A 26,251-nucleotide genomic window follows, 5' to 3' on the forward strand; every position below is an offset into this window, starting at 1 on the left:
GTTCTTATGAGCAGCCTCTGGCGTCCGCTGTCTGCTCATAGATCAAAATTTGTCTCGTATCTCAAGATAAATATTTGCCCGAAATTTTACTCGTATCTCAAATTTCTCGTATGTCGGGCCACTGTATATGTCATTAAAATGCATCGGGTTCACATCAAGATGGACTGATTTCTTTTTTCAAATTGAATAATTTGATATTTTGCATTTACATAGACAGGCATATTAACTTATGATATTGACCCTAGTAATATGCTTTTGATTAATTCAGAAAATACCATGTGTGATGATTTTTCTTAAGATTTTCCCTTCAAAGTAACACATTTTTACTCCCTATTTAAACCATAAATATGGAGGTGAAAATTGAGAATTAGGGGGCGGCTTATATGCAAGAAATTGTAAAATTCAACAATTTTAAGGGTGCGACTTATACGCGCAGGTGGCTTATATGCTAGTAAAAACGGTATGTCATTAAAAACCATCGAGTTCTCATCAAGATAGACTTATTTCTTTTTTCAAATTGAATATTTTGATCTTTTTCATTTACAAAGACAGGCATATTAACTCATGATATTGACCCTAACAATATGCTTTTGATTCATACAGTATCTCAGAACCATGTGTGATGATTTTTCTTAAGATTTTCCCTTCAAAGTAACACATTTGTACTCCCTAATAAACTCCCTGTAAAGCAGGGGGCGGCTTATACACGAGAAATTGTAAAATTCAACACTTTTAAGGCAATTTTAAGGGTGCAGCTTATACGCGGTGGCGGCTTTTATGTGAGTAAATACGGTATTTATAGTTAGAGGAGGCCGATAACTGATATTTGGAGCTGATATTCATTTGCAGCAAGTGTAAAAATTTGTGTAAACAATCAATACAAGCACTGAACTTCATTGAACATGATTAAATAAAACAAACATACAGTGGGGCAAATAAGTATTTAGTCAACCACCAATTGTGCAAGTTATCCTACTTGAAAAGATTAGAGAGGCCTATTATTGTCAACATGGGTAAACCTCAACCATAAGAGACAGCATGTAGAAAAAAACCCAGAAAATCACATTGTTTGCTTTTTAAAGAATTTATTTGCAAATCATGGTGGAAAATAAGTATTTGGTCAATAATAAACGTTCATCTCAATACTTTCTTATGTATTCTTTGTTGGCAATAACGGAGGCTAAACGTTTTCTGTAACTCTTCACAAGCTTTTCACACACTGTTGCTGGTATTTTGGCCTATTCTTCCATGCAGATCTCTAGAGCAGTGATGTTTTGGGGCTGTCGTTGGGCAACACGGACTTTCAACTCCCTCCACAGATTTTCTATGGGGTTGAGATCTGGAGACTGGCTGGGCAACTCCAGCACCTTGAAATGCTTCTTATGAAGCCACTCCTTTGTTGCCCTGGCTGTGTTTGGGATCATTGTCATGCTGAAAGACCCATCCATTTCTCATCTTCAATGCCCTTGCTGATGGAAGGAGATTTTCACTCAAAATCTCTCGATACATGTTCCCATTCTTTATTTCCTTTACACAGATCAGTCGTCCTGGTCCATTTGCAGAAAAAAACAGCCCCAAAGCATGATGTTTCCACCCCCATGCTTCACAGTGTGTATGGTGTTCCTCAGATGCAATTAAGTATTCTTTCTCTTCCAAAGGCGAGAACCTGTGTTTCTACCAAAAAGTTCTATTTTGCTTTCATCTGAGCATAACACATTCTCCCAGTCCTCTTCTGGATCATCCAAATGCTCTCTAGCGAACCGTAGACGGGCCTGGATGTGTACTGGCTTCAGCAGGGGGACACGTCTGGCAGTGCAGGATTTGAGTCCCTGGCGGTGCATTGTTACTGATAGTAACCTTTGTTACTGTGGTCCCAGCTCTCTGTAGGTCATTCACGAGGTCCCCCCGTGTGGTTCTGGGATTTTTGCTCACTGTTCTTGTTATAATTTTGACGCCACGGGGTGAGATCTTGCATGGAGCCCCAGATCGAGGGAGATTATCAGTGGTCTTGTATGTCTTCCATTTTCTAATAATTTCTCCCACATTTGATTTCTTTACACCAAGAGTTTTACCTATTGCAGATTCAGTCTTTCCAGCCTGGTGCAGGTCTACAATTTTGTCTCTGGTGTCCTTCGACAGCTCTTTGGTCTTGGCCAATGTTCCCTCTAATTTTTCGTTGGTCTGAGCAGAAAGTCAACCTCCCTGAGCGCACTGAGTACCAGTGTGAGCGACATCATCGGTACTCGGATGATTCGCCTAAAGACGTTTCGCCGACGGACGTTTGACAGACGGGCAGGTCGCCGAATGAACGTTCGGCGGAACGTCCATTCGGCGACCTGTCCATTTTTCATGTAAAACATGCTGTAAAACACGAAAAACATACGTGGACAGAGCTACTGTCACTTGCTGCCGCTTAAACGGCGCCATCATGGGGAAAGGGGTAAAAAAAAAAAAAAAAAAAAAAAAATCCGATTTTTTTTTTTTTTTTTTTTTTTTTTTTTTTTTTTTTTTTTTTTTTTTTACTGCGCGCCATATGATTGCTGCTGCGCAGCGAGGACGAGAGTAGTGCGCAATTGCGCACGCGCGCAGCTTAGAGGGAACACTGGTCTTGGCCATAGTGTAGTTTGGAGTGTGAGAGACTGAGGTTGTGGACAGGTGTCTTTTATACCAATAATGAGTTAAAACATGATATTAATACAGGTAACGAGTGGAGACCTCGTTAGACCTCGTTAGAAGAAGTAAGAAATCTTGCTTGTTTGTAGGTAACCAAATACTTATTTTTCACTCTAATTTGGAAATATATTCTTTAAAAATCAAACTGTGATTTTCTGTTTTTTCCCCCTCCACATTCTATCTCTCATGGTTGAGGTTTACCCATGTTGACAATTACAGGCCTCTCTAACCTTTTCAAGTAGGATATCTTGCACAATTGGTGTATGTATACACTTAGTATTTGACCTCATCATCCTCTATATGCACATTGTCTTGCTCCAAGGTGTAAAGGCTCGAAAGTCCACTACTAACAAACAGGTGATGTGCATCTCATTAATGAGGAGTGTGGTCTAATGACATCAACACCCTATATCAGTTGTGCTTCCTTTCCTGTGGAAATAGGGGTTAGAAGAGGGACTTGACACGCTCCCAAAAGTAAAAAATAGTGCAATATCTTGGAAAGGGATGCAGCACTCTTAAAATTGCCAAGCCTCTGAGGCAGGGGTGGCCAATTCCAGTCCTCGAGAGCCCCTACCCAGTCTTTTCCTGTCGGCTTCTGTGCAACTTGAGTGCCACACTGACAGCATTGGTCAGCATGCTCTCAATGGCTGACCGGTGTCACCAGCTGGTTTGTGTTTAGTTGCTCTTTCCTGAGTACTTTCAGGAAATGTAGCCTCTTGCACTTTCTTGGCGAGTGCTGTTGTGTTTGCTGCCCTGGTGATATCAGCAGAAATATGGTCCCCCCAGAATTTCCACTCGCTCCACACATTTGCCATTGATATACTGGGGGGACGGAGCGGCCTTGTTGCATCGGAAGTCCGGGGTGAGTTCTCTTGGTTTTGGTTGTTCAGCTCCAAGTTGTTGAGAGCACACCACTCGCTGAGTCTAAGGACCTCATCTCTGTAGTCTCATTCCCCTCTGCAATCATCCCCACCACTTTTGTATCGTCCGCAAATTTCACAATTATTTTCTCAGTGTGCGCGGCTCTGCAGTCGTGTGTGTAGAGCAGGGGTCTCAAACTCAATTTACCTGGGGGCCGCTAGAGGCCAAGTCTGGGTGAGACTGGGCCGCATCAGGATTTCCACAAGAAAAGCGCTGATAAAACATTCCAACGTTATCAAATATCTTAATTTTTTTACAAAAAATAATGAATTAGATAAATTAACTTAAAGATGAATAAAAAATCAATCAATCAGTAATACAAAAATAAAATAATAATAATGAGAGATATACACTGGCTGCCTAAGTAGAGAAAATGAATTATTTTTATTCCGTTTCAAATGTCTGTATTAACAGCTCTTTAACCTTTAACTTTCTGAACTTGAATGGAACATTGAATATGAAATATTCTGAACACGGCTTCTCTTGCCTACTCCTTGCTGCTAGAGACCTGGCAGCGCTTCTTCTCACATAGCTGAGTCACATTTGGCTTGAGGGAGGAAGCAGTGGAGACCCTCAGTAGAGCTTGAAGATGCTCATCAGTAAGTCTGGACCTGTACTTGGACTTATTGAAGTTCAAGGTGGAGAAGAGCTTCTCACACAAGTATGTGCTCCCAAAAAGGCACATGGTCCGCTTGAACATTCGGGAAAGTTCAGGGAAGCTGGGGGTCAACTCTCAAAAATTGCCCAAGCTTGTCTGCTTCTCCACTCACCTCCCTGAACTTGGCTTTGAGTGCAGAGTTGCACTGCAGGTCAATGAGCTCCATTTGAAGCTCAGGAGGGGCATCTTGCACATCAAAGGAGAAGGGGTCCGCAAAAATTTGAAATGTGGCTTTGTGTGTCTTGAAGTCTGCAAATCTGTGATCAAATTCCTCCTGTAGCTTCGAAATGGCCTCAACATACTTCTCACCACTGAATGGTGTGCCTGCATCCACGAGAGCCTTGCATGCTGGGAAATGGCAAAGGTTTGTCTGAGAGAGCTGGGCTTTCCATAACACAAGTTTAGTGCAGAATGCTCTCACGTTGTCATAGGCAGCACTGACAAGTTGCCCCTGGCCTTGTAGCTTCTTGTTCAGTACATTAAGCTCATGTGTGATATCAACAAGAAAAGCCAAGTCCATGAGCCATTTGGGATCACTTAGCACAGGAACAGCAACCCCGTCTATCTCCATGAAGTCTTTTACTTCTGCTCTCAACTCAAAAAATCTCTTCAACACGTTTCCCCTGCTGAGCCAACGTACCTCAGTGAAGTAGAGCACATCCCCATATTCTGACTCCATTTCCTCTAAAAAAGCACGGAACCTTCTGTGCTTTAAGCCCCTGGATCTGATTTGGTTGACGCATTTCACAACGACAGACATCACATTGTCAAACTTCAGGCATCTGATGCAAAGGGCCTGCAGATGTATAATGCAGTGCAGAGCTATGGCCTCCTCCACACCCTCCTCTTCCAGTTTTTTTTGAACAAGTGCTACCAGTCCATTCTTCCTCCCTGTCATTGATGGGGCTCCATCGGTTGTTATTCCAACAAAGCTCTTCCATGGCAAACCGGCATTCTTAATGGCATCACACAGCTGGTGAAATATTTCCTTCGCGGTGGTCTGGCCATGCATTGGAATTACTGTGAGCAACTCCTCCATTACTTTAAAATTGTCATCAACACCACGGATATATATTGCGAGCTGGGCAGTGTCTGTGATGTCTGTGGTCTCATCAAGAGCCACTGAATATACACTGAAACATTGTGCTTTCTCACACAGTTGATCATAAATGTCACTTGACAGGTGAGAAATGCGCTCTGCCACGGTGTTGGCAGAAAGGCTGATGTGGTTGAACAGACTTTTCTTTTCTGGACAGACTATGTGCAGCCTGTAATATGCACTTTTTGATAAATTCACCTTCTGTGAATGGCTTTCCTGCTTTAGCAATCAACTCACAAACGGCGTAGCTGGCTTCGACTGCTGCATTACTGTCTTTGGTAGCCTTCTTGAAGAAATCCTGTTGCCTCAGAAGACATGTTTTAAGACTGGCAACCTGGTTGGCTCTCTCATCTCCCTGGTATTTTTCGTACTCCTCAGCATGTCTCGTAGTATAATGACGTTTCAAATTGTATTCCTTGTGCACCGCAACTTTTTCAGTGCAAATGAGACACGTCGGAGTTCCCCTGTGTTCAACAAAGAAATATTGCACTCCCCACTTTTCTTGAAACTGTCTGTGCTCATCAACGACCTTTCTCTTCACGCCAGGCTTTGAAAGAGACATCTCTGGGGCTCTGTAATATGTTTTTCCACTTGGAATGAGTCTCGGGTTGATCTTTCACGTTCAGTCGCGCAGGTTTGTGGAGCATGCGCACTTTCGCTCTCCGTTTCTCCGTTTCGCTCGCGAAGATGGCTACACTGACACAGGCTGGATCACGGATCACAGCGCCTCATTCAGTTGTATGCTGAGAGCAGCGGAGGAGTGTGCGCGCCGAGCGGAGTGATCGGCTTCACGGCTTCTCCTCCGCCCAGCTGATTGGAGGAATGAATGAGTGAGTGAGCGAGGCACTGGACAGCCCGGCCGATGTCCCGCCCTCCAGAGCCGTATACCTCACCGTGATTGGTTCATTCAGCTCCGAACACAACAAGTGTCATTCATATCAATCTTACGGGCCGCACGAACATTAATCTTTCATATTAAGACGGGGGCCGCAAATTATCGTCCCGAGGGCCGCAGTTGGCCCGCGGGCCGCGAGTTTGAGACCCCTGGTGTAGAGGGAATAAAGTAGTGGACTCTGCACACAGCCTTAGGGCGAGCCGGTGCTGAGCGTGCTGGAGTCGCTTGACCAGAAAGTCCTTAATTCAGGAGCAGGTGGAAGGTGAGAGCCCCAGGTTGCCAACTTGGGGATAAGAATGTCCTCTCTCATGGTGTTCAAAGCTGAGCTGTATTCGATGTAGAGCATTCTGACATAGCTCCTTCTTTTGTCAAACTGGCTCAGTGCAGCATACAGGGCAGTGGTTATTGCGTCTTCGGTGGATCTATTTGGCCAATATACAAACTGATTCGGGTCGTGGATGAGAGGAAGACAGGCTTTGATGTGTTTCAGTGCCAGTTTTTCAAAGCACTTTGTGAACTGGCGCAGTTTTCGTATCTTGGAACAAAGGGCTTTACATCAAAGCTTTTCATGATTATTTTGTATGTGGAAGATTTCCTAAGTAGTACCCATACCTGTCAACCTCTGCGAATAACTGCCCTTATAAATGATTATGATTCCCCTTACAAACCCCCAAAAAACCTTACAAACACCGTACGACTGTGTTTGTAAGGTTTTTTTGGGGTTTGTAAGGGGAATCATAATCATTTATAAGGGCAGTTATCGGCAGAGGTTGACAGGTATGAGTACCACTGTATAAAGGTCATCCCATATTTGGACTTTTCCAACATCGGCAATCGGCTGATTAACAACACCAAAGAAAAATCTGATAAAATGCCATTTTAATCAGGCCTCTGTGTGGGCAACTACAGCCAACGATTGACTGACAGCCGGACATGAAGAACTCCACAAAGCCAGGTGCCCCTATCGAGATACATGATTTTAACACATGGTAAGATTTTATTTATTTATTTTGGTAAAATAGACTTATGCAATGTTGATTTCGCCTCTTCAGGCCTTTACCAAGTTATCCCTTGGTGGCAACGGCCTTAGTGAAGACTCCAAATTGTGTATTAATCCAAAAGTCGTGGCAACGGCCTTAGTGAAGACTCCAAATTGCATACCTGTCAACCTCTGCCGATAACTGCCCTTATAAATGATTATGATTCCCCTTACAAACCCCAAAAAACCTTACAAACACCGTACGAGTCGTGTGTGCGCCAGTTTCAGTGCACTAACTACAAAGAGCTACCAAACTGTATTTGGAGCAAGCTGCACAAGCAAATATATTGTTGTGTTGATTTAAATCCATTTTCAAGACGGACTATGTCAGAAACACGACAGGACAGGCTCGACTTTCAGCATTAGCTTCGATGCCGATAGAAAAGAAGGAGGAAAGAAAGGAGGATGGATATTGTGTACAGTTAAAAAGGATTTTTGGTGAGTAAAATATGGCTATATTCCTAAGTATTTCAATTGTATGAGGTTATTATTGATGATTTTTTATTTGTAGCAGCTGTAGCTGTTGTTGTTGTTGTTAGGCCCAGGCGCCTGAGGATTACCCTCAGCAGCGCTAGAGCTGTCACTGGAACGCGGATTAGTTCATCCAGGGGGTAGCCGGAGGTGTGGGGCAGTGCGAATATCTCCGACTGGATGAACAACGTAGGGCGCCACGTTCCTGGGTGGCAGCTCTGGGTGGTTTGTTGGATTCGCAGGCTGCGACGAGCGGCCTCTCGGGAGACACCTCGTGAAGGTTCCAACTGTTGTCTCCCTGCTGTTGTTGTTGTTGTTAGGTGACCTCAGGCGCCTGACGATTACCCTCAGCAGCGCTAGAGCTGCCACTGGAACGCGGATTAGTTCATCCAGGGAGTAGCCGGAGGTGTGGGGCAGTGCGAATATATCCAGCTGGATGAAAAACGTAGGGCGCCACGTTCCTGGGCGGCAGCTCTGGGTGGATTTGTTGGATTCGCAGGCCGCTCGGGAGACACCTCGTGAAGGTTCCAACTGTTGTCTCCCTGTAGCTGCTGTAGAGGTTTTATAGCCATAAAATAGTTTTTGAGGGTTGGATTGATTCCGATAGCAGAAGGCGCTGCCCCAAAATGCACGGACCGCCACTGCATTCTTGTGTGGACTGACCTAGTACAACAGGCAGGGGCGATCTGGTGTCAAGCATAGGTCATGTGAAAAACTAGCTTTTCGATTAAATATTGCTCACTTTCTCTCATACAGTACATTCCATTCCTCTTTTTCCTTTTTGTGATCACATTGTGGGTGAGGTAAATCAATTTGGACTGAGCTGATGGATAACATGAGAAAATAAAGCCGTTTTCTTTTTCTTTTTTTTCTTTTACAATAAAACCGTTTTTAAAACCTTCATTACTATGCCACTCTAGCTATAATGCCACTTTTGCTCAGTCCCAAAGGGTCGCATAGTAAAGAGATTTGACTGTACAGACACTCCTCAACTTACGAACGCAATTGGTTCCGAGCGATTGTTCATAAGTTGAATTTGTTTGTAAGTTGATTTAGTGCTATATTTTGTATTATAATTTATGTTTAAGGCCTATATAAGTATATTGAAGGTTTATATAAGTGCATTTGTATGTTTAAGGCTTGTATAAGTAACACGCATTGGTTTGTACTGAAAAAAAAAACATTTAATAAAATGGAGAGAATATGTACAGTACTGTAGAGAGAGAGATAGATTTATGTATTAGAAACTGGCCAAAAGGAGCGACCTAATGACGATTGCACAGTTTTCTTCTTTTTTTCATCATAAATGATGCGTTAGCACTGTAGGCATCATTCAATTGATTTGCAAACTTTGTGCAACGTTCAATATTTGGGTCCTGCTGCTCGATCTTTCTGTTTAGAAATGGTACTGAATGTGCAACGCTCACCACTCACGCGCATCAAGCTTCGTTATTATTGCCACTCGTTTCAAATGAAATGGCTTGCCTCTTCCTTGCAACTCCCTCAATAGAAGCCTTTAGCTTTTTACCAACCATATTCAATATTGGATGCATGAGATATTTAATGATACAAATGAAAAAGGTTCTTTGCACACTGGAGATACATTCACGCACTTCCGCATTGCAACGAAGAAGAAGGTAGATGCTGGGTGAGCTGAGCTCTCACAGCGCCAGGCGTCGGTATTAGCGGCGGAAAGAAGTACTACTCCGAAAAAGGCGCGAAATACAAAATTGGACTTGCGAACATTTTTGGACTTAAACGCAATTTGCAGACATGTTCGTATGTACCGTTGTTCGTAAGTTGAATGTTCGTAAGTAGGGGAGCGTCTGTACATACTATGCTATGCAAGACTTCATATTTCTACTAACAGCAAAAATATTAACTTATGTATTATCACTATTTTTCTAACAAATAAATAGCATCAATATTGCAAAAAATATTTAAAGAACTAATTTATTCACTATCTTAATAAGAGCACAAACTGCAGCTCTTTTTTTAAATAATGTTAACAATTTGCGGGTGGCCCGGTGGCGCGAGTGGTCCTCACAGCTCTGGGGTCCTAGGTTCAAATCCAGGTCATGTCCATCTGTGAGGAGTTTACATGTTCTCCCCGGGCCTGTGTGTTTCCTCCGGGTACTCTGGTTTCCTCCCACATTCCAAAAACATGCATGGTAGGCTGATTGAACACTTTAAATTCAGCCTCGGTATGGGTGTGAGTGTGTCATTTTACACATCCAATCCCCAAAAAACAAAGTGCAGTATTTGTGGCAACACTAAGCATGGGAGCAGATAAAAATTGTGATATTGAACTTTTTTTCTCCAATATTTAGCAGTTATTTGTACAGTGGTACTTCAAGATACGAGCTTAATTCGTTCCGGGACTGAGCTCGTATGTCGATATTCTCGTAACTCGAATGAATGTTTCCTATTGAAATGAACTAAAAACAAATTAATTTGTTCCAACCCTCTGAAAAAAACACCAAAAACAGGATATTGGATTGGAAAAAACGTTTTCTTTCTTCTAATTCACCATCTATTAACAAAGTAACACATAACTAGTGGTTTAATATTACTAAAATGTGTTTAATGGAACTAAAATTAGACGGATTTCGCGGAGGGTAGAGAAAGAGGGACATAGAGGGGGGTGGGGGGCGAGTGGGGGAGACTTTTTGCACCGGTGAATCGTAATACAGACGCTCCCCTATGGCAGACGCTATAGGTCCCACAAAGCTCGGACAAATAGGCTTAAGGACAGTTTTTTCCCCACATCCATCAGACATCTAAACTCGCGCTAACATACACACATTCCCTTCTGCGGCATATGAATAGATGTTTGGTTGGTGATCTGCCTCCTACTAGCTGACTTGAAGGAAGGTAAGTGGCAGACAGTGTGCGGTAATCGAGAGGTAAGCGACCTGTATGTAATCGAGAGGTAAGCGACCACAACAGCGGAATGACAAGTCCGTAACTTACACTTATTTAGGTCTTTTGCCGATGAAACGTAGCTTATGGAGAAGCACCATCAATTTCGTCACACGCAGTTTCTGCGTGTGATGACAAGTAGGCTTTTTGTGTTGTGGTAATGACGACATGGCCTATGTCCGATTATTATATTATATTATTATTATTACGAACGAGTTAGGTTCCGAGCGATTGTTCATAAGTTGAATTTGTTTGTAAGTTGATTCAGTGCTATATTTTGTATTATAATTTATGTTTAAGGCCTATATAAGTATATTGAAGGTTTATATAAGTGCATTTGTATGTTTAAGGCTTGTATAAGTAACACGCATTGGTTTGTACTGAAAAAACATTTAATAAAATGGAGAGAATACATACAGTACTGTATACATACATTAGAGAGAGAGAGAGAGATTTACTAGAAACTGACCGAAAGAAGCTATCTAATGACGATTGCAGTTTTCTTTTTGTCTTCATAAATGATGCGGTAGCACTGTATGGCATCATTCAATTGATTTGCAAACTTTGTGCAACGTTCAATATTTGGGTCCTGCTGCTTGATCTTTATGTTTATAAATGGTACTGATGGTCGAACAATTCAAGTTGTATGCCCGTGCAACGCGCATCAAGCTTCGTTATTATTGCCACTCACTTCAAATGAAATGGCTTGCCTCTTCCTTGCATCTCCCTCAATAGAAGCCTTTCGCTTTTTACCAACCATATTCAATAATGGATGCACGAGATATTTAATGATACAAATGAAAAAGGTTCTTTGCGCACTGGAGACACGTTCACGCACTTCCGCATTGCAACGAAGTGGGCAGAAGAAGGTAGATGCTGGGTGAGCTGAGCTCTCACAGCGCCAGGCGTCGGTATTAGCGGCGGAAAGAAGTACTACAGGGAAAAAATACAAAATCGAACTTACGCAATTTGCAGACATGTTCATAAGTACCGGTGTTCGTAAGTCGTATGTTCGTAAGTAGGGGAGCGTCTGTATAACATAAACAAATTTAAATGAAATTGGATTACGATGCAGACACACTCAAAAATAAATGTAATCTAACCTTACACTAAACTTAATTCTAATTTTGTTTTACATTTTTATACCTTTTGTTCTCCCGGCTGTTTGCCCCGCCTCCACCCTGACTTTCACTGTCGATGGGCTGTTTGCTTTTGTATTCCCTTCAAAATATTTCGAAAATGATGCACACAAATGTACTCACAATAGGATAACGCACGACCACTTGCCAACGAAAAGTAATATATACTCCTCGTATTAGCGATCGCTACGCCATTCGCGCTGAGTGACGGGAAAAACACTCAAAAAAATGCAACGGTCCGCCCAGTAGATATCTGTTATACACAAAAGAGATGCGGCAAAAAAGACAGTGCGCTAAAATCATAAACAGCCTCTCATGTCTTAGCCACCTGGCTATCTCGTATCTCGAAATTTGTCTCGTATCTAGAGATAATTATTTGCTCGAAATTTGTCTCGTATCTAGAGATAATTATTTGCTCGAAATTTCACTCGTATCTCGAAATGCTCGTATGTCGAGGTACCACTGTATTCTGTGGAAATTCTGTTAGATACTAGAACAAACACTTTAAACTAAAACCACTTTTCAGTTTACAGTTTGAATTATTTAATTTCACGTGTGTTGTGCTTGATTCTGCGATGATCAGGGATACTTGATGTCAAGATGTTTGAAATATTTTTTTCTTCTGATATCATTTTTCAGATAGTTTGAATTGTTTATTTTTAGGGGAGAATTTGAGAAACTTGAAATTGTCAAACCAGTATGTTTAAAATAGTGCCTCATCATCCCTTGGGAACATGCGTTTTGATTTTCATTTTGCCTGTACAGTAATACCTCGACATACGAGTGCCCCGACATACGAGCAATTTGAGATCCGAGTAAAATTTTGAGCAAATATTTATCTTGAGATACGAGACAAATTTAGATATACAAGCAGACAGCGGACGCGAGAGGCTGCTCATAAGAACATCATGGGCACTGTCTTTCTGGTCGCAACTCCTTCGTGTAATGTCTCTACGAGCACTGGGTGAGCGTTGCATTTTTTCAGTGTTTTTTTTTCTTCCCGTTAGTGCAGAATGGCGGAGGAGCTTGCTCAATAATACGAGCAGCGTTTATATTACTTCTCGTTGGCAAGTGGTCGTGCGTTATCCTATTGTGAGTACATTTGTGTGCATCATTTGGGGAATATTTTGAAGGGAAGACAAAAACAAACAACCCTCGATAGGTTGCATCTGAAAGTCCGGGTGGAGGCGGGGCAAATAGAGCCAATCCGGGAGAAGAAAGGAATAAAAATTTAAACCAAAATTAGAATTAAGTTTAGTGCAAGGTTAGATTAAATTTATTTTTGAGTGTCTGCGTTGCCGTGCAAAAATCTCTCTCTGCCCCCCCTCTCTCTGTCCCTCTCTCTCTCCCCTCCGCTAAATCTGTGTAATTTTAGTACTATTAAACACATTTTAGTACTATTAAACACATTTTAGTACTATTAAACACATTTTAGTACTATTAAACCACTAGTTATTTGTTACTTTGTTAATAGATGGCGAATTAGAACAAATAAAAATGTTTTTCCAATCCAATATCCTGTTTTTGGTGTTTTTTCAGAGGGTTGGAACGAATTAATTTGTTTTAGTTCATTTCTATGGGAAACGTTCATTTTAGTTACGAGTAAATCGACATACGAGCTCAGTCCTGGAACGCATTAACCTCGTATCTCGAGGTACCACTGTGTACTAGATTTTGTAATCAAATCCACCAACTTGTGTAGTGCTCCAATCGGCATTGTTAGGTTCACCAATAGGCATTCCCAAATGCACGCACAAATTTTTGCAAGGAGAATCGAACCTTTCAGGTCTCTGTCCAGGTTCGTTCTGGCGTCACCCGCATCTTTTCCTTGTTTATTAGCTTCAAGGACCCTAGTTACAATGGACGTCTCAGCTCTCAAGGGAGGGGTGGGAAACAGGAGTGAGATGTCAAATAGTCAAGGACCCTAGTTGCAATAGACGTCTTAGCTATCAAAACAAATGAAGGTCATGAGAGCCGAAGGATCTCCACATTCCAGCAGTCCAAGAGGATTCGGCCTTCCTGTTGTTTGGTCTAACTAAGGAGCAAAGCATTTAATTTGTTGCAAGCAGATGTAGACTATAATAACTTTTCTAATGTTAATAAGCTAAGTAAAGCAAAGCGTTCTTCATTGCAAGCAAGTATCAACATTCATTGCAGATATTTATAATGATAATAATAATTTGTAACCAACAACCCTGACATTCCCCCCTATTATTATATATCCGTGCATAATCTCCTTAATAAAACTTCTTTTCGGCTTTATTCTATTAATTCATTTTTAGGACAAATACAATTGGGGGAAGTCCTTTGGCTTGAGCTTTATCTGAATACCCCTTACTTGCATGCCTGGTCTGAAAAAGGAAAAACAAACTCATTCTCGTCCAATTTATTCTCAGAATTGGCATACCCCTGGAAATCACTGCTCTCCTCAGTGTGCTGCGTAATCAGATGATATAATTCGCGCAATTTAGAATTTGTAGGGGCAATCGCAGTAGTTATAAGTCAACTTAGCAAGGAGCGTAAGCAGGCGATAAGACAACACTCACACAATGTCAAGGTAGTAGCAATAATGGCTACTGAGATTACAACATATAGGGCCCAAATCCTTATATTTCCCAAAGGTCTTATCCCACCAGTCTGCCCAGGCGGATAATTCTACTCCAGAATGCTTTTTCATATTTCGGTTTAGGGTCTGCAGGCCATCAATGGCTCTGGTTAGGGAGCCTTCGGGCGACGTGCTGTTCGGTATAAAGGTGCAACATTGATCTCCAAACATCGCACACTCCCCCTTGCTCCGCAAGAAGCATATCAACCACTATGCGATCCTGGAACGCCATGAGACTGGTGGATGCCAATTGTTCCTTTATTGCTACAAATCCCTGTTGAGCATAATTTCCAAGTTTTTGGACCTTGTAATGCAGGTAATTTATCCTATCCACATTTTTGTTTGGGGTAATTAAAAGAAAAATAGACTCCCATCCTGCTGCAATCTGATTAGCCAATTTATACTCATCCGGTACGCCCATGGGGATGCCAATCGTATCAATGTATGTTGGATCACCCTCTCTCCATGCCGATCGACGCTGTCAGGAGGGGCCGCCATCATACTGGATTTCTGAGCAGCCAATTGTATCACCTCCACTGTAGATGGAAAAACAGACACTGGTAAGAGCAGCGAGACCAAGACACAGTCCTGCCGCATTTCGACAGGAGTCGTATAATTTATTTCCACCACACCACCACCATAGGTCAGAACGTGGAATCAGGGGTGCAGTCTGTCCTAGAATGTGGGCACACCACGTCTCATTTACCGCCCCCAACTTCAGACCATGCCCTGTAAGGTTTAAACAGGTAAAATGAGCAAAGGCAATATGTGTTGAAAAGTTAGGTTTGTCTTTCGGTGCTCTTGTAACAGGGTAGACATCCTTCCATTTCTCACAATTGGGGCTTAAATTTTCTTTTATCATTAACTCCATTACACAATGAGTTGTAATTTGCGTGGGAACTACTCGTAAGAGAGGTCGGGGCCCCAAACATGTTATGCAGGTTTGATTTATAGTTGTGCTGCATTTTCCATCAAAATCAACCAATTATTGCCAGTTTGGGAAATCCTTGTTGCAGAAAAGAATTCATCATTCGTGGTCATTTTAGATTTTAATTTTACTATGGCAGTGTTTCCTTCTCTGAAGGTTCTCCATATTTGCTTACAGCCTCCTTAGGCATTGCCATGGCAGTTGAGACACAAATGTAAATTTGTAAAAAGGGTATTCTACACATTACCATGGGTTTAGGAAAAACGTCAGACAAGGATCTTTCCCACAAGTTAATTTAGCAGTCTGAATATCAATTTGCAATCTCCCCACCGTATGAGTAAATTTTATCAGAGGCCTGATGGCTTTTGCGCAAGTGTGTGTCATCCAAGCTAGCCAATTTTGACCCTTATCTGCAACAAGGCTTCCCCAATTCCTGTTTAGGGCTGTTAAGTACCACACATACTCTCTACCATAGTCTGATCCCTTGTATGGCACTACCTTTGAGGATTCTAAAAATATTTTTTCCAAGGAAGGAAGATTTCTGTAGTCTTATTGTATGGAAGGCAAAACATTGTTTGTGTGCCTAATCTTTTGGGAATGTCATCTCGAATGCATGTTCGGAAATTAGATTCAGTAGGTCTTGTTATCTCAGTTTTACTCGTCTGGTTGCTCGCTTTAGTTCTCCGTAAGAAGGTGGAATCTCAATTGAAACACTTTCATCCTTTTCTCCATGTTACGGCTGTCAGCCTGGGTATACAATATGTTGTGGGTTATATTGTTTTTATATTTGGTTTTGTTCTGCAGTTGCCTGGAACTGTGGCTCCCCACCAGTGGCAGAGGTGTGGAGGATCACTTGACCATTGTTTATGGTGCTGCCATTCTGGTGGTCAATTAACCTTTTCATACAGCCCTGCCCAGGCCAACACAGCTGTGACAACTTCCCACTCATCCCTCCTCCAATCACGGTCCACATCCTGCCCTTAGTTAAACCCTCCTATTTTGCAGTTCTGGGCTCGACTGTCTGGCATGCAGGTGCTAAGGCAGTGGAGTCCTTACTTGCTTTAGAAGGCACCATTGTCTAAAGTTAAGTAAGTTTTGTTTGCCCCAGCGTCACCTTATTTGTGAGTACTATATTCATTGTTATATTGGGTATTTATGTTTTGATAAAGTTAATTAGTTGGGCTGCATAGGGGGACTTTAGATAAGTTTAGACACCCCGGGGTATACATATAGTTGTTTGCACTTACACATGTAGTTTATTTCTGTGTCTAGACTTTTATTCCATCAGTTCTCAGAGTGGCACCCTTAGGCCTGATTTACTGTATTTTGGGGTGTTCATTTTAACACCTGTCTGGGGGGGTGGTTTTTTACCTTTTTGATTTAAGGGTGCCACTTTAGTATCTTTTGCCTCCCCTATGTTGTCCCGTAATCACCGTTTTCTGTTGACTTTGGTGTTAATAAATTATCATTTAATGTTAATTGCCTTGTGTCTGTCTCCTCATTGGCTGGGTTTTTCTGCTGTGGTAGTTGCGACTCCCTGGACATCTTACCACCAAGGGGAGTCGTAACACTCCAACTGGAGAAAATAGCCCTATTATGGAGAGGGATGGAGTCACAATCATTAATCCTGTTGCCCCAAGGGCAATAATTGTTTTCACCATTTCCTTATTATATTTTTTTTTAGTTAGGGAGTTCTACTCTTGAAACGTTTCAACTGAGATAACCCTCTTACTGTGTGAAAGGTGGATCCACGTCCCTCTCTCAGCTATCTTGATAGCTCTTGGTGTGGTTAGCAACACTTGGTATGCCCCCCCCACTTTGCGTCCTTCCAGTGCTTCTTTTTTATGCTGCATATCAGCACCCAGTCTCCAGTCACCACCGTCGCCCCCCCCTACGTTTCCTGTTGAGAAGCACAATCTCCTTCTGGTAACTCAAGTTCGATTCGTTTCTCTACAGATTTTCTCATTTAGTTAGCCAGATCTGCCTCGTCATCCAGTTCCCATTGTGTAGTGAATAATGGCAATTTGTAAGATCTACCAAACAGGTTTTCATACGGTGTTAGTCCGTTTGAACTCGTTATGTTTAATGTATAGTTTTACTAAATCAACACATTTCGTCCATGGTCTTTTTGTTTCTTCCATGCATTTTTTGGTCTATTTTTTATAGTTCCGTTCATCCGTTCTACAAACGCCGATTGTGGATGGTAGGCGCAATGTTTCGCAACAAAATATGGAACCTCTTGCTAATCCCGTCAATTATTTTGTTAACAAAATGGGTGCCATTGTCACTATAAATGGTTTCTGCGATTCCAATTTGGTGGAATGATATCTTTACATAATGCTTTGGCTACAGTTAACGCATCTATGTTTTTTGTTGGGAATTGTCCAACCCATTTCAAGAAAGCATCGACAATCACTAAGCAGTATTTTTTCCCTCCACTCTTATTTAGTTCAATAAAGTCCATATGTAGCCTTTGAAATCGAGATGTAGATTTTGGGAATTGCCCGCGCTTTGGCCGTATACGCCTTTGGGGGTTATGCCGAGCACAAGTCAAACATGCTCTGACAGGTATGATGCAGGCCTTTTTTTGCACCAGTCTGTTTTTAAGAAACAAAATCAGCTTTAGATATCAGCTATAGGCCCAAATTTTGGGGGGATATCGATATCAGTATTGCTCTTGAAAAAAAATCCCATTTCAATTGACCAAAATTAATCAAGAGAAGAACATCGTCTTGGGTTTTTTATGTATACAGTGGTACCTCGAGATACAAGCTTAATGCGTTCCGGGACTGAGCTCGTGTGTCGATTTTCTCGTACCTCAAATGAATGTTTCCCATAGAAATGAACTAAAAACAAATTAATTCGTTCCAACCCTCTGAAAAAACATCCAAAACAGGATTTTGGATTGGAAAAACATTTTTATTTGTTCTAATTTGGAGGGAGACTTTTTGCATGGCAACGCGCTTGTAACATAACATAAACAAATTTAAATGAAATTGGATTACTATGCAGACACACTAAAATAAGTTTAATATAACCTTACACTAAACTTAATTCTAATTTTGTTTTAAATTTTGATACCTTCCTTGGCTCTATTTGCCCCGCTACCTCCCTGACTTTCAGATGCAACCTATTGAGGGTTGTTTGCTTTTGTATTCCCTTCAAAATATTCCGAAAATGATGCACACAAATGTCCTCACAATAGGATAACGCACGACCACTTGCCAACGAGAAGTAGTATATACGCCACACGCACTGACTAACGGGAAAAAAAACACTGAAAAAAGTGCTCGTAGAGACATTACACGAGGGAGTTGCGACTACAGAGACATTACACGAGGGAGTTGCGACCACAGAGACATTACACGAGGGAGTTGCGACCACAGAGACATTACACAAGGGAGTTGCGACCACAGAGACATTACACAAGGGAGTTGCGGGGAGATAGACAGTGCCCATGATGTTCTTATGAGCAGCCTCTCGCGTCAGCTGTCTGCTCGTATATCAAAATTTGTCTCGTATCTCAAGATAAATATTTGCTCAAAATTTTACTCGTATCTCAAATTGCTCGTATGTCAAGGTACCACTGTATTAAATTCAGTACACCCTGGGGTGATAGCGCGACTCTAATACAGGACTGTCCTGTTTTCACTCCGAAGGTTTGAGTTTGCACTTTTTTCTGTCCTTTGCCCCCTTATCACCTGGTCTCAGAGTAATTTATGACTGAACTTTAAACAATTACTGCATAGTACATTTTGAACAACCGGGAGTTGAGCAACTTTCTGCATACAGTTTCGTTTTTTTCTGACAACTGCAACCACACTTACAGATATCTGTGGTTATCTGCCTTTTTTGTTTTGTACCCTACTTTAAGTCACTCATAACTTTAATTCAAGGTCATCACATTCTTGATAAAGTTATATGACACATGTGCATGCATTTTTTTTAGTGCAGGAATTTGCAAATACAGTAATTCCTTGGCCTGCAAGTTCCCCAACATACGAGAAATTTTAAATACCGGCCGCCTCGTAGTCTAGAGGTTCACTCGCCTGACTTCATTGCGGGCAGGGCTCAATTCCCGCTGGTGGCGGTATGATTGGGAGTGCGGAAAGTTGTTTGTCTCTCTGTGTGCCCTGCGACTGACTGGCGCCAAGTCTAGGCCCTAGGGTGTAGTCTGCCTTTTGCCCAATGACAGCTGGGTTAAGCTCCAGCAACCCCCGCGACCCTTTCGAGGATCGGTGGTATGGAAGATAAATGAATAAAATTATGAGCCAATATTTGCTTTGAGATACGAGACAATTTTTGAGATACGAGTATACGAGAGAGCCAGGAGGCCAAGACGCGAGAGGCTGCTTATGATAACAGTGTTTTTAGCTGCATCTCCCTCGTGTAAAGATATCTACGAGCACTAGGCAGAGCATTGCATTTTTTCCGTGTTTTTCAAGCAGGTGCAATGAAGAGTAGTGCGAAGAAAAGCCGTATGATGACAATCGATATTAATATTAATAATAATAATAACAATACTAATAATAATAATCGGACATAGGCCCTGTCGTCATCATCAACAACAAAATGTCTACTTGTCATCACACCCAGAAACTGCGTATGACGAAATTGGTAGTGCTTCTCCATAAGGTGCGTTTACTCGGCAAAAGACCTAAATAAGTGATAGTTACGGACTTGTAATTTGTCATTCTGCTGTTATGGATACAGGTCTTTCACTTACCTTCAGTCAGCTAGTAGGAGGCAGATCACCACCCAAACATCTTTTCATATTACCTCAGAAGGGAATGTGTGTTGTGTTACCGCAAATTTAGAGTTCTGATGGATGTGGGGAAAAAACTGTCCTCAAGCCTATTTGTCTGTACTTTGTGGGATATAGCGTCTGCCAAAGGGCAGCAGCTGGAACAGATTGTGACCAGGGTGGTAAGGGTCCCCCATGATGTTCCTGGCTCTGCTGAGGTAACGAGGGCTGCCAATGTCTTCCAGTGAGGGCAGAGAGCAGCCGACAATCCTCTGGGCAGTGTTAATCACTTTCTGCATGGCCTTTTTGTCTGCCGCCGTGCTTCCAGCGTACCACACTGTGATGCGGTACGCCAGGATGCTCTCTACAGTGGTTCTATAGAAGGTTATCAGAAGCTTGGTTTTCCAAGTTGTTCCTCCTAAGTACCCTGAGGAGACGGAGTCGTTTCTGAGCCTTCTTCACTACTGCTGAGATGTTTGTAGACCACGAGAGCTTATCCGTGATGTGGACCCCCAGGAATTTAAAGGACTGGACCCTGTCTACACATACTCCATTTATGATGAGTGGAGCCAGATCTGTGCCGTGTTTGCGAAAGTCCAGGATTATTTCTTTAGTTTTCGTGGTGTTCAGTGTGAGATTGTTCACCGAGCACCACGAAGACAGTTTGTTGACCTCATCTCTGTGGGCCGACTCATTCCCTCCTGAGATGAGTCCGACCACAGTGGTGTCATCAGCGAATTTGATGATGGCGTTAGACTGGTGGGTGGGTGTACAGTCGTATGTGTACCGGGAGTACAGAAGAGGACTCAGTACACAGCCTTGAGGGGAGCCAGTGCTCAGTGTAATGGAGGAGGAAGAGAGGTGGGGACCAAGTCTAACAGTTTGTGGTCGGTTGGTCAAGAAGTTCTTTATCCAGCAGCAGATTGAAGAGGATAGTCCAAGGTGGGAGAGTTTGTCAGTCAGAATGTCCGGTTTTATTGTGTTGAAGGCTGAGCTATAGTCAATGAAGAGCATCCTCACGTAGTTCCCATGGTGTTCCAGGTGGCTCAGTGCTGTATGTAGAGCAATGGCAATAGCATCCTCAGTGGACCTGTTTGCTCTATAAGCAAACTGGTGAGGGTCAATTGAGGGAGGGATTGTATTCCTGATATGGTGGGCTACCAACTTTTCAAAGCACTTCATGATCACAGGCGTGAGTGCAACAGGCCTATAATCATTCATGCTTTCAATGGTTGGCTTTTGGGGGACAGGGATAATGGTGGCAGATTTCAGACAGGATGGAATGATGGATTGTTGCAGGGAACAATTGAACATTTTTGTGAAGACTCCAGCCAGCTGGTCAGCACAGGCTTTGAGCACCTTCCCAGGTACTCCATCAGGTCCAGCAGCCTTCCTGGTATTCACGGACCGCATTACCAGTCTCACTTCCTGTTCCCGGAACTTCAGTTTATTCCTGCAGGGTGGTGGTGGGGGTATTCAGACTGGGTCTGATTTGTCAGTCTCAAAGCGGACAAAGAAACGGTTCAATTCCTCCGCTAGTGAGGCATCTGCGTTAACAGACATATTATTGTTATTGTAGTTGGTAATATTTCGTATTCCTTGCCACATCTTCTTTGGGTTATTTTCTGTGAAGTGCTCCTCAATTTTCTTTGTATATGCTGCCTTGGCCTTTTTAATGCCTCTTTTCAGCTCAGCTCTGGCAGCTCTATATTTTATCTTGTCCCCTTATCTAAAGGCGGTGTTACGGCATTTGATGAGTGCCTTTGTCTCATTGGTCATCCAGGGTTTTTGGTTAGGAAAAACCCGTATTCATTTTTTTATAGTGACGTTGTCAATGCAGTTTTTTTATATAAGAAAGTACAGAGTCCGTGTAGTCCTGGAGGTTGTCGTGTACGAAAATTTCCCAGTTGGTGTGGGAAAAACAGTCCTGCAGCTGAGAAAGTGCGTCCTCGGGCCAAGTTTTTATTATCTTTATTTGTGGCGTTGTTTGCCTCCGGAGTGGAGTGTAAGCGGGGGTGAGAGATAGGCAGAGGTGATCTGATCCAGCTAGGTGAGGGAGGGAAGTGGCTTTATAAGCATGTTTGATGTTAGAATAGACACGAAATAAGCACGAAATAATCGAAAACCATGTGAGTGGTGTACGTCTGACGAAACTGGCTCGCCAATACGAGAGGGGTACCCGGACAAGTTGGCAAGTGGTCGTGCATTATCCTATTGTGAGGACATTTGTGTGCATCATTTTTGTAATATTTTGAAGGGGAGACAAAAGCAAACAACCCTAAATAGGTTCCTTTTAATTACTCCAGCTAAAAGTGAAGGTGGACGCAAGGCAAAAAGAGCCAAGCCGGAACAAGAAAAGTAAAAAAATAAAATAAAACAAAATTAGAATTAAGTTTAGTGTCAAGTAAGATTAAAAGTTATTTTTAAGTGTGTCTCTATCGTAATCTAAGTTCATCTCTCTCCCTCTCCCTCTCTCTCTCTCTTTTCCATTCTAATATGCAGTTTTTGGTGTTTTTTTTCACATTCTATCCATAACCATTGGGTGTACACTTTCAGGGTGACCTTTTGTTGAATGGACTGCCAAATCTGTGGGATTAGTTGATGAATGCTGGCTTCAATATACCTCCTTTGTTAAACAACTTGCTCCAGTACTCCAGTTTCTGTCTGTATTTAGAGACGTTTTCTAGAGAGGTTTGGGGTTGGCCAGCCATGGACTCATGTTTTGAAGACACAAAGAATGAGTGAGTGCTGACTTGCCAGTTCTAGTGAAAATGAAGTTCCTGTGTCTCTTGTAATATGATCAAACCCACACTATAGTATGAGTTACTCGCATATAAACCGCACCCTTAAAATTGCCTTAAAATTGTTGAATTTTACAATTTCTAGTGTATAAGCCGCCTGCAGATTCACAATGTTCACCTCCGTATTCATGGTTTTAATAGGGAGTAAAATGTGTTATTTTGATGGGAAAATCTTAAGAAAAATCAAAACGCGTGGTATTTCTGAGATACTGTATGAATCAAAAGCACATTATTCGGGTCAATTAGAACTAAGATTAGGCCTAAAAATTCCAACCCCACCCAACAAAGCCCGACGGTTTAAGAACCCGACACGAACCCGCCAAATTAACTTGATTTGTCGGCCCACGCCCAAAGCAAACCTAGAATTTCATATTTTATTTGTGAGGACTCGGGTCTCCCGACCCGAGTCGGGACGTGACCGTACGTTTCGTCGAAAGACGTTTGGTCCCCGGACGTTTGGTCAACCGGACGTTTGGTCGACCGGACGTTTGGTCGAACGGACGTTTGGTAAAACTGACTTTTGGTAGAACGGACATTTGGTAGAACGGGTTAGCTCGCTGTCAAATTATGACAGAGTTTACTGTTGAAACCAGCTCTCAAAATTATAATCATGAGAGAGTTTAATATCTAAATATCTAATATCAAAATATCAATAAAATCACTCATTTAACACATCGGCTGCTGCCTATCAATAAGAGTACTCATTTAACACATCGGCTGCTGCCTATCAATAAGAGCACTCATTTAACACATCGGCTGCTGCCATTGACGGCCATAGGCGTCCAATGAACCTTCATTCTCTCTGGGAGAACTTGCAATGTAGCAATATTTAAATATCAAAATTATCAATAAGAGCACTCATTTAACACAAATTATTATTTTATTAAACAAATAAAAGTGGGGATGTTTCGATTAAATGTTTCCACCGGACATCCAAACTCAAATTAGAGCAAAATGACTGGGAAATAACAATACAACAGGCTTCATGCGGTATTATGCCCAGACACACCAAAAAGCTGTTAACGAGCGGTTGAAAAAGCTCTCGGAGCACTATGTAAACCCGGATCGATTTGCAAACAAAGTACAGTACCTACAAGCCATTGCGTATAATTTGTAAGTTTTACTGTTTTAATAAAAACTCCCATCTGTGAATTCCCTTTGTACATAATTTGTAAGTTTGTATTTGTATTTTTTGTACAGAATTTGTAAGTTTTACTGCTAGAATAAAAACACCATCTGTGAATTTGCATTGTCTTCTTAATAAAATAATTTTACTTATTGCTTTTTATTTTAATGTCAAAGTTCCGGGCTAAAAGTATACTTAGACTTTTATTTGTTTTATAAAAATGACCATCTAAAGTTTTTCAACATTGCAAGTTCTCCCAGAGAGAATGAAGGTTCATTGGACGCCTATGGCCGTCAATGGCAGCAGCCGATGTGTTAAATGAGTGATCTTATTGATAGGCAGCAGCCGATGTGTTAAATGAGTGCTCTTATTGATAGGCAGCAGTCGATGTGTTAAATGAGTGCTCTTATTGATATTTTGAAATTAGATATTTAGATATTAAACTCTCTCTCTCATGATTATAATCATAAATTGCATCTGGAATCTCGTTCTTTCGGTCACGATCCACAGTTCGTGATCATAGATGAGGGTAGGAATGTAGATCGACCGGTAAATAGAGAGCCTTGCCTTTAGGCTCATCTCCTTCTTCACCATGACAGACTGGTGCAGAATCCGCAACACTGCGGACACTGCACCGATCCGCCTGTCGATCTCCTGTTCCATTCTTCCCTCACTCGTGTCGGAGGGTTAGGGGTAAAAAATATAAAAATAAAAAAACTATACCTGCATTTGCACCTGAGTGATATGATGCCCTTTTTTCCTAACAGACTTAAAGAAGACACTCGCCGTGCTGCTGGATAATATCATGCTGAGGCTAGCGAAGCTTGAGTCCAAGGTGGAGAACATCTACAATAGCACAGGAAGTAGTCTGACCAATGGCTCCAGCACCCCCCTGCCAAGCTCCACCAATCCAGAGAAAGTCAATGTGGCAGGTATGTCTCACATTGTGAATTGTCAGCATTAGTGTTGTCCCTATGGGATACTCAGTTTCGGTATTGGCACCGGATACAGATATTTCGAAATATTGGACAGTATCGTATTTTGTCACAAGATTGGATCCGATCTAGTAGTCATGTGTTTTTAGTTCCATGGTGCTTTTCGGCTACTGAAAATCGAACCTCAAGGCAAACATGTTGTAATCACAATAACAGAATATGCTATACTATTTGTCAACAGAGCTTTCCTGAGAATTACCTGCTGGGCCTACTTTAATGAATGTAAAATATCATTTGTCATATACAGTATACCCTTGTTTTTCGCGGTGGTTCTGTTCCAAAAAGAACTTGTGATAGGCAAAAATCAGTTCTGCGGGCTCTGCTGCATTAAACAAGCGTCGATAAGACTGTTGCTTTAACCATCAGAATTCGATTTGGTGACACCAAGGCCATTTCACAGGCATAGGGATACGTCATCGCTTTCACCAACTATGATTGGCAAGTAGGCGGACCAAAGCCAAAGTGAGCCACCCAGAGATCGCAAACTCCACCCACAATGGGCGACGGAGGAAAACAAATGGATTTGGTTGCAGATTTGCTCACAAAGCTATTTTCCAGACGGACTTTTCCAGAAAAAAATGGACATCATTAAGAAAGGGCGGTCAACTCTGAAGCTAGCAAGCCTGTTACAGCCGGGAAAAGGGTGTGTCCGCCACTTTCAGTGCGCTAACTACGAGAGAGCTACCAAACTGTATTTGGAGTGAGCTGTACAAACAAATATATTGTTGACAGGACAGGCTCGACTTTCATCAATAGCTTCAATGGCGATAGAAAAGAAGGAAGAAAGAAAGGAGGACGGATATTGTGTACAGTTAAAAAGGATTTTTGGTGAGTAAAATATGGCTATATTCCTAAATATGTCAATTGTGGGCCCGGTTCTGATATCTGAAAAGCTCCAGTGTTTGTATTTAATTACTAAATGCTGCTAGGAAGTGGATTATACCCCATTTTAGTGACATTTTTGCCGTTTCGCCGTTGACGTCCATCGCTGTCTTTTACCGGGGAAATCACCCCCCTGCCCTGGTTGTATTGTCTCAAAAGCTCCAGTATTTGTATTCAATCAATAAATGATGCTAGGAAGTGGATTTGACCCCATTTCGCGTATGGACATATATGGACGTATCAACGTTCATCGCTGTATTTTTCCCGGGGAAATGATACTCCGGGTCCGGTTCTGATGTCTAAAAAGCTCCAGTATTTGTATTTAATCAATAAATGCTGTTTTCGGCTGGATT

General features: G+C 42.0%; 1 protein-coding gene across 8 annotated transcripts in view; it reads left to right on the forward strand.

The window, feature by feature from the left end:
- mgat5 (alpha-1,6-mannosylglycoprotein 6-beta-N-acetylglucosaminyltransferase) overlaps window positions 1–26,251 on the forward strand; it is a 166,604-nt gene that overhangs the window by 15,197 nt on the left and 125,156 nt on the right. For 7 of the 8 annotated variants that reach the window (XM_077602033.1, XM_077604184.1, XM_077606399.1 and 4 more), the window contains one exon: window positions 24,789–24,953. In XM_077602033.1, the coding sequence (XP_077458159.1) occupies window positions 24,789–24,953 (165 nt within the window). Of the gene's footprint in view, window positions 1–24,788; window positions 24,954–25,740; window positions 25,845–26,251 lie in introns of those variants that run through there. The other variant, XM_077607201.1, reaches the window with a different exon arrangement.

The sequence above is a fragment of the Stigmatopora argus genome, chromosome 1 (assembly GCF_051989625.1).
Source record: "Stigmatopora argus isolate UIUO_Sarg chromosome 1, RoL_Sarg_1.0, whole genome shotgun sequence".
In the NCBI taxonomy this organism is placed as follows: Eukaryota; Metazoa; Chordata; class Actinopteri; order Syngnathiformes; family Syngnathidae; genus Stigmatopora; species Stigmatopora argus.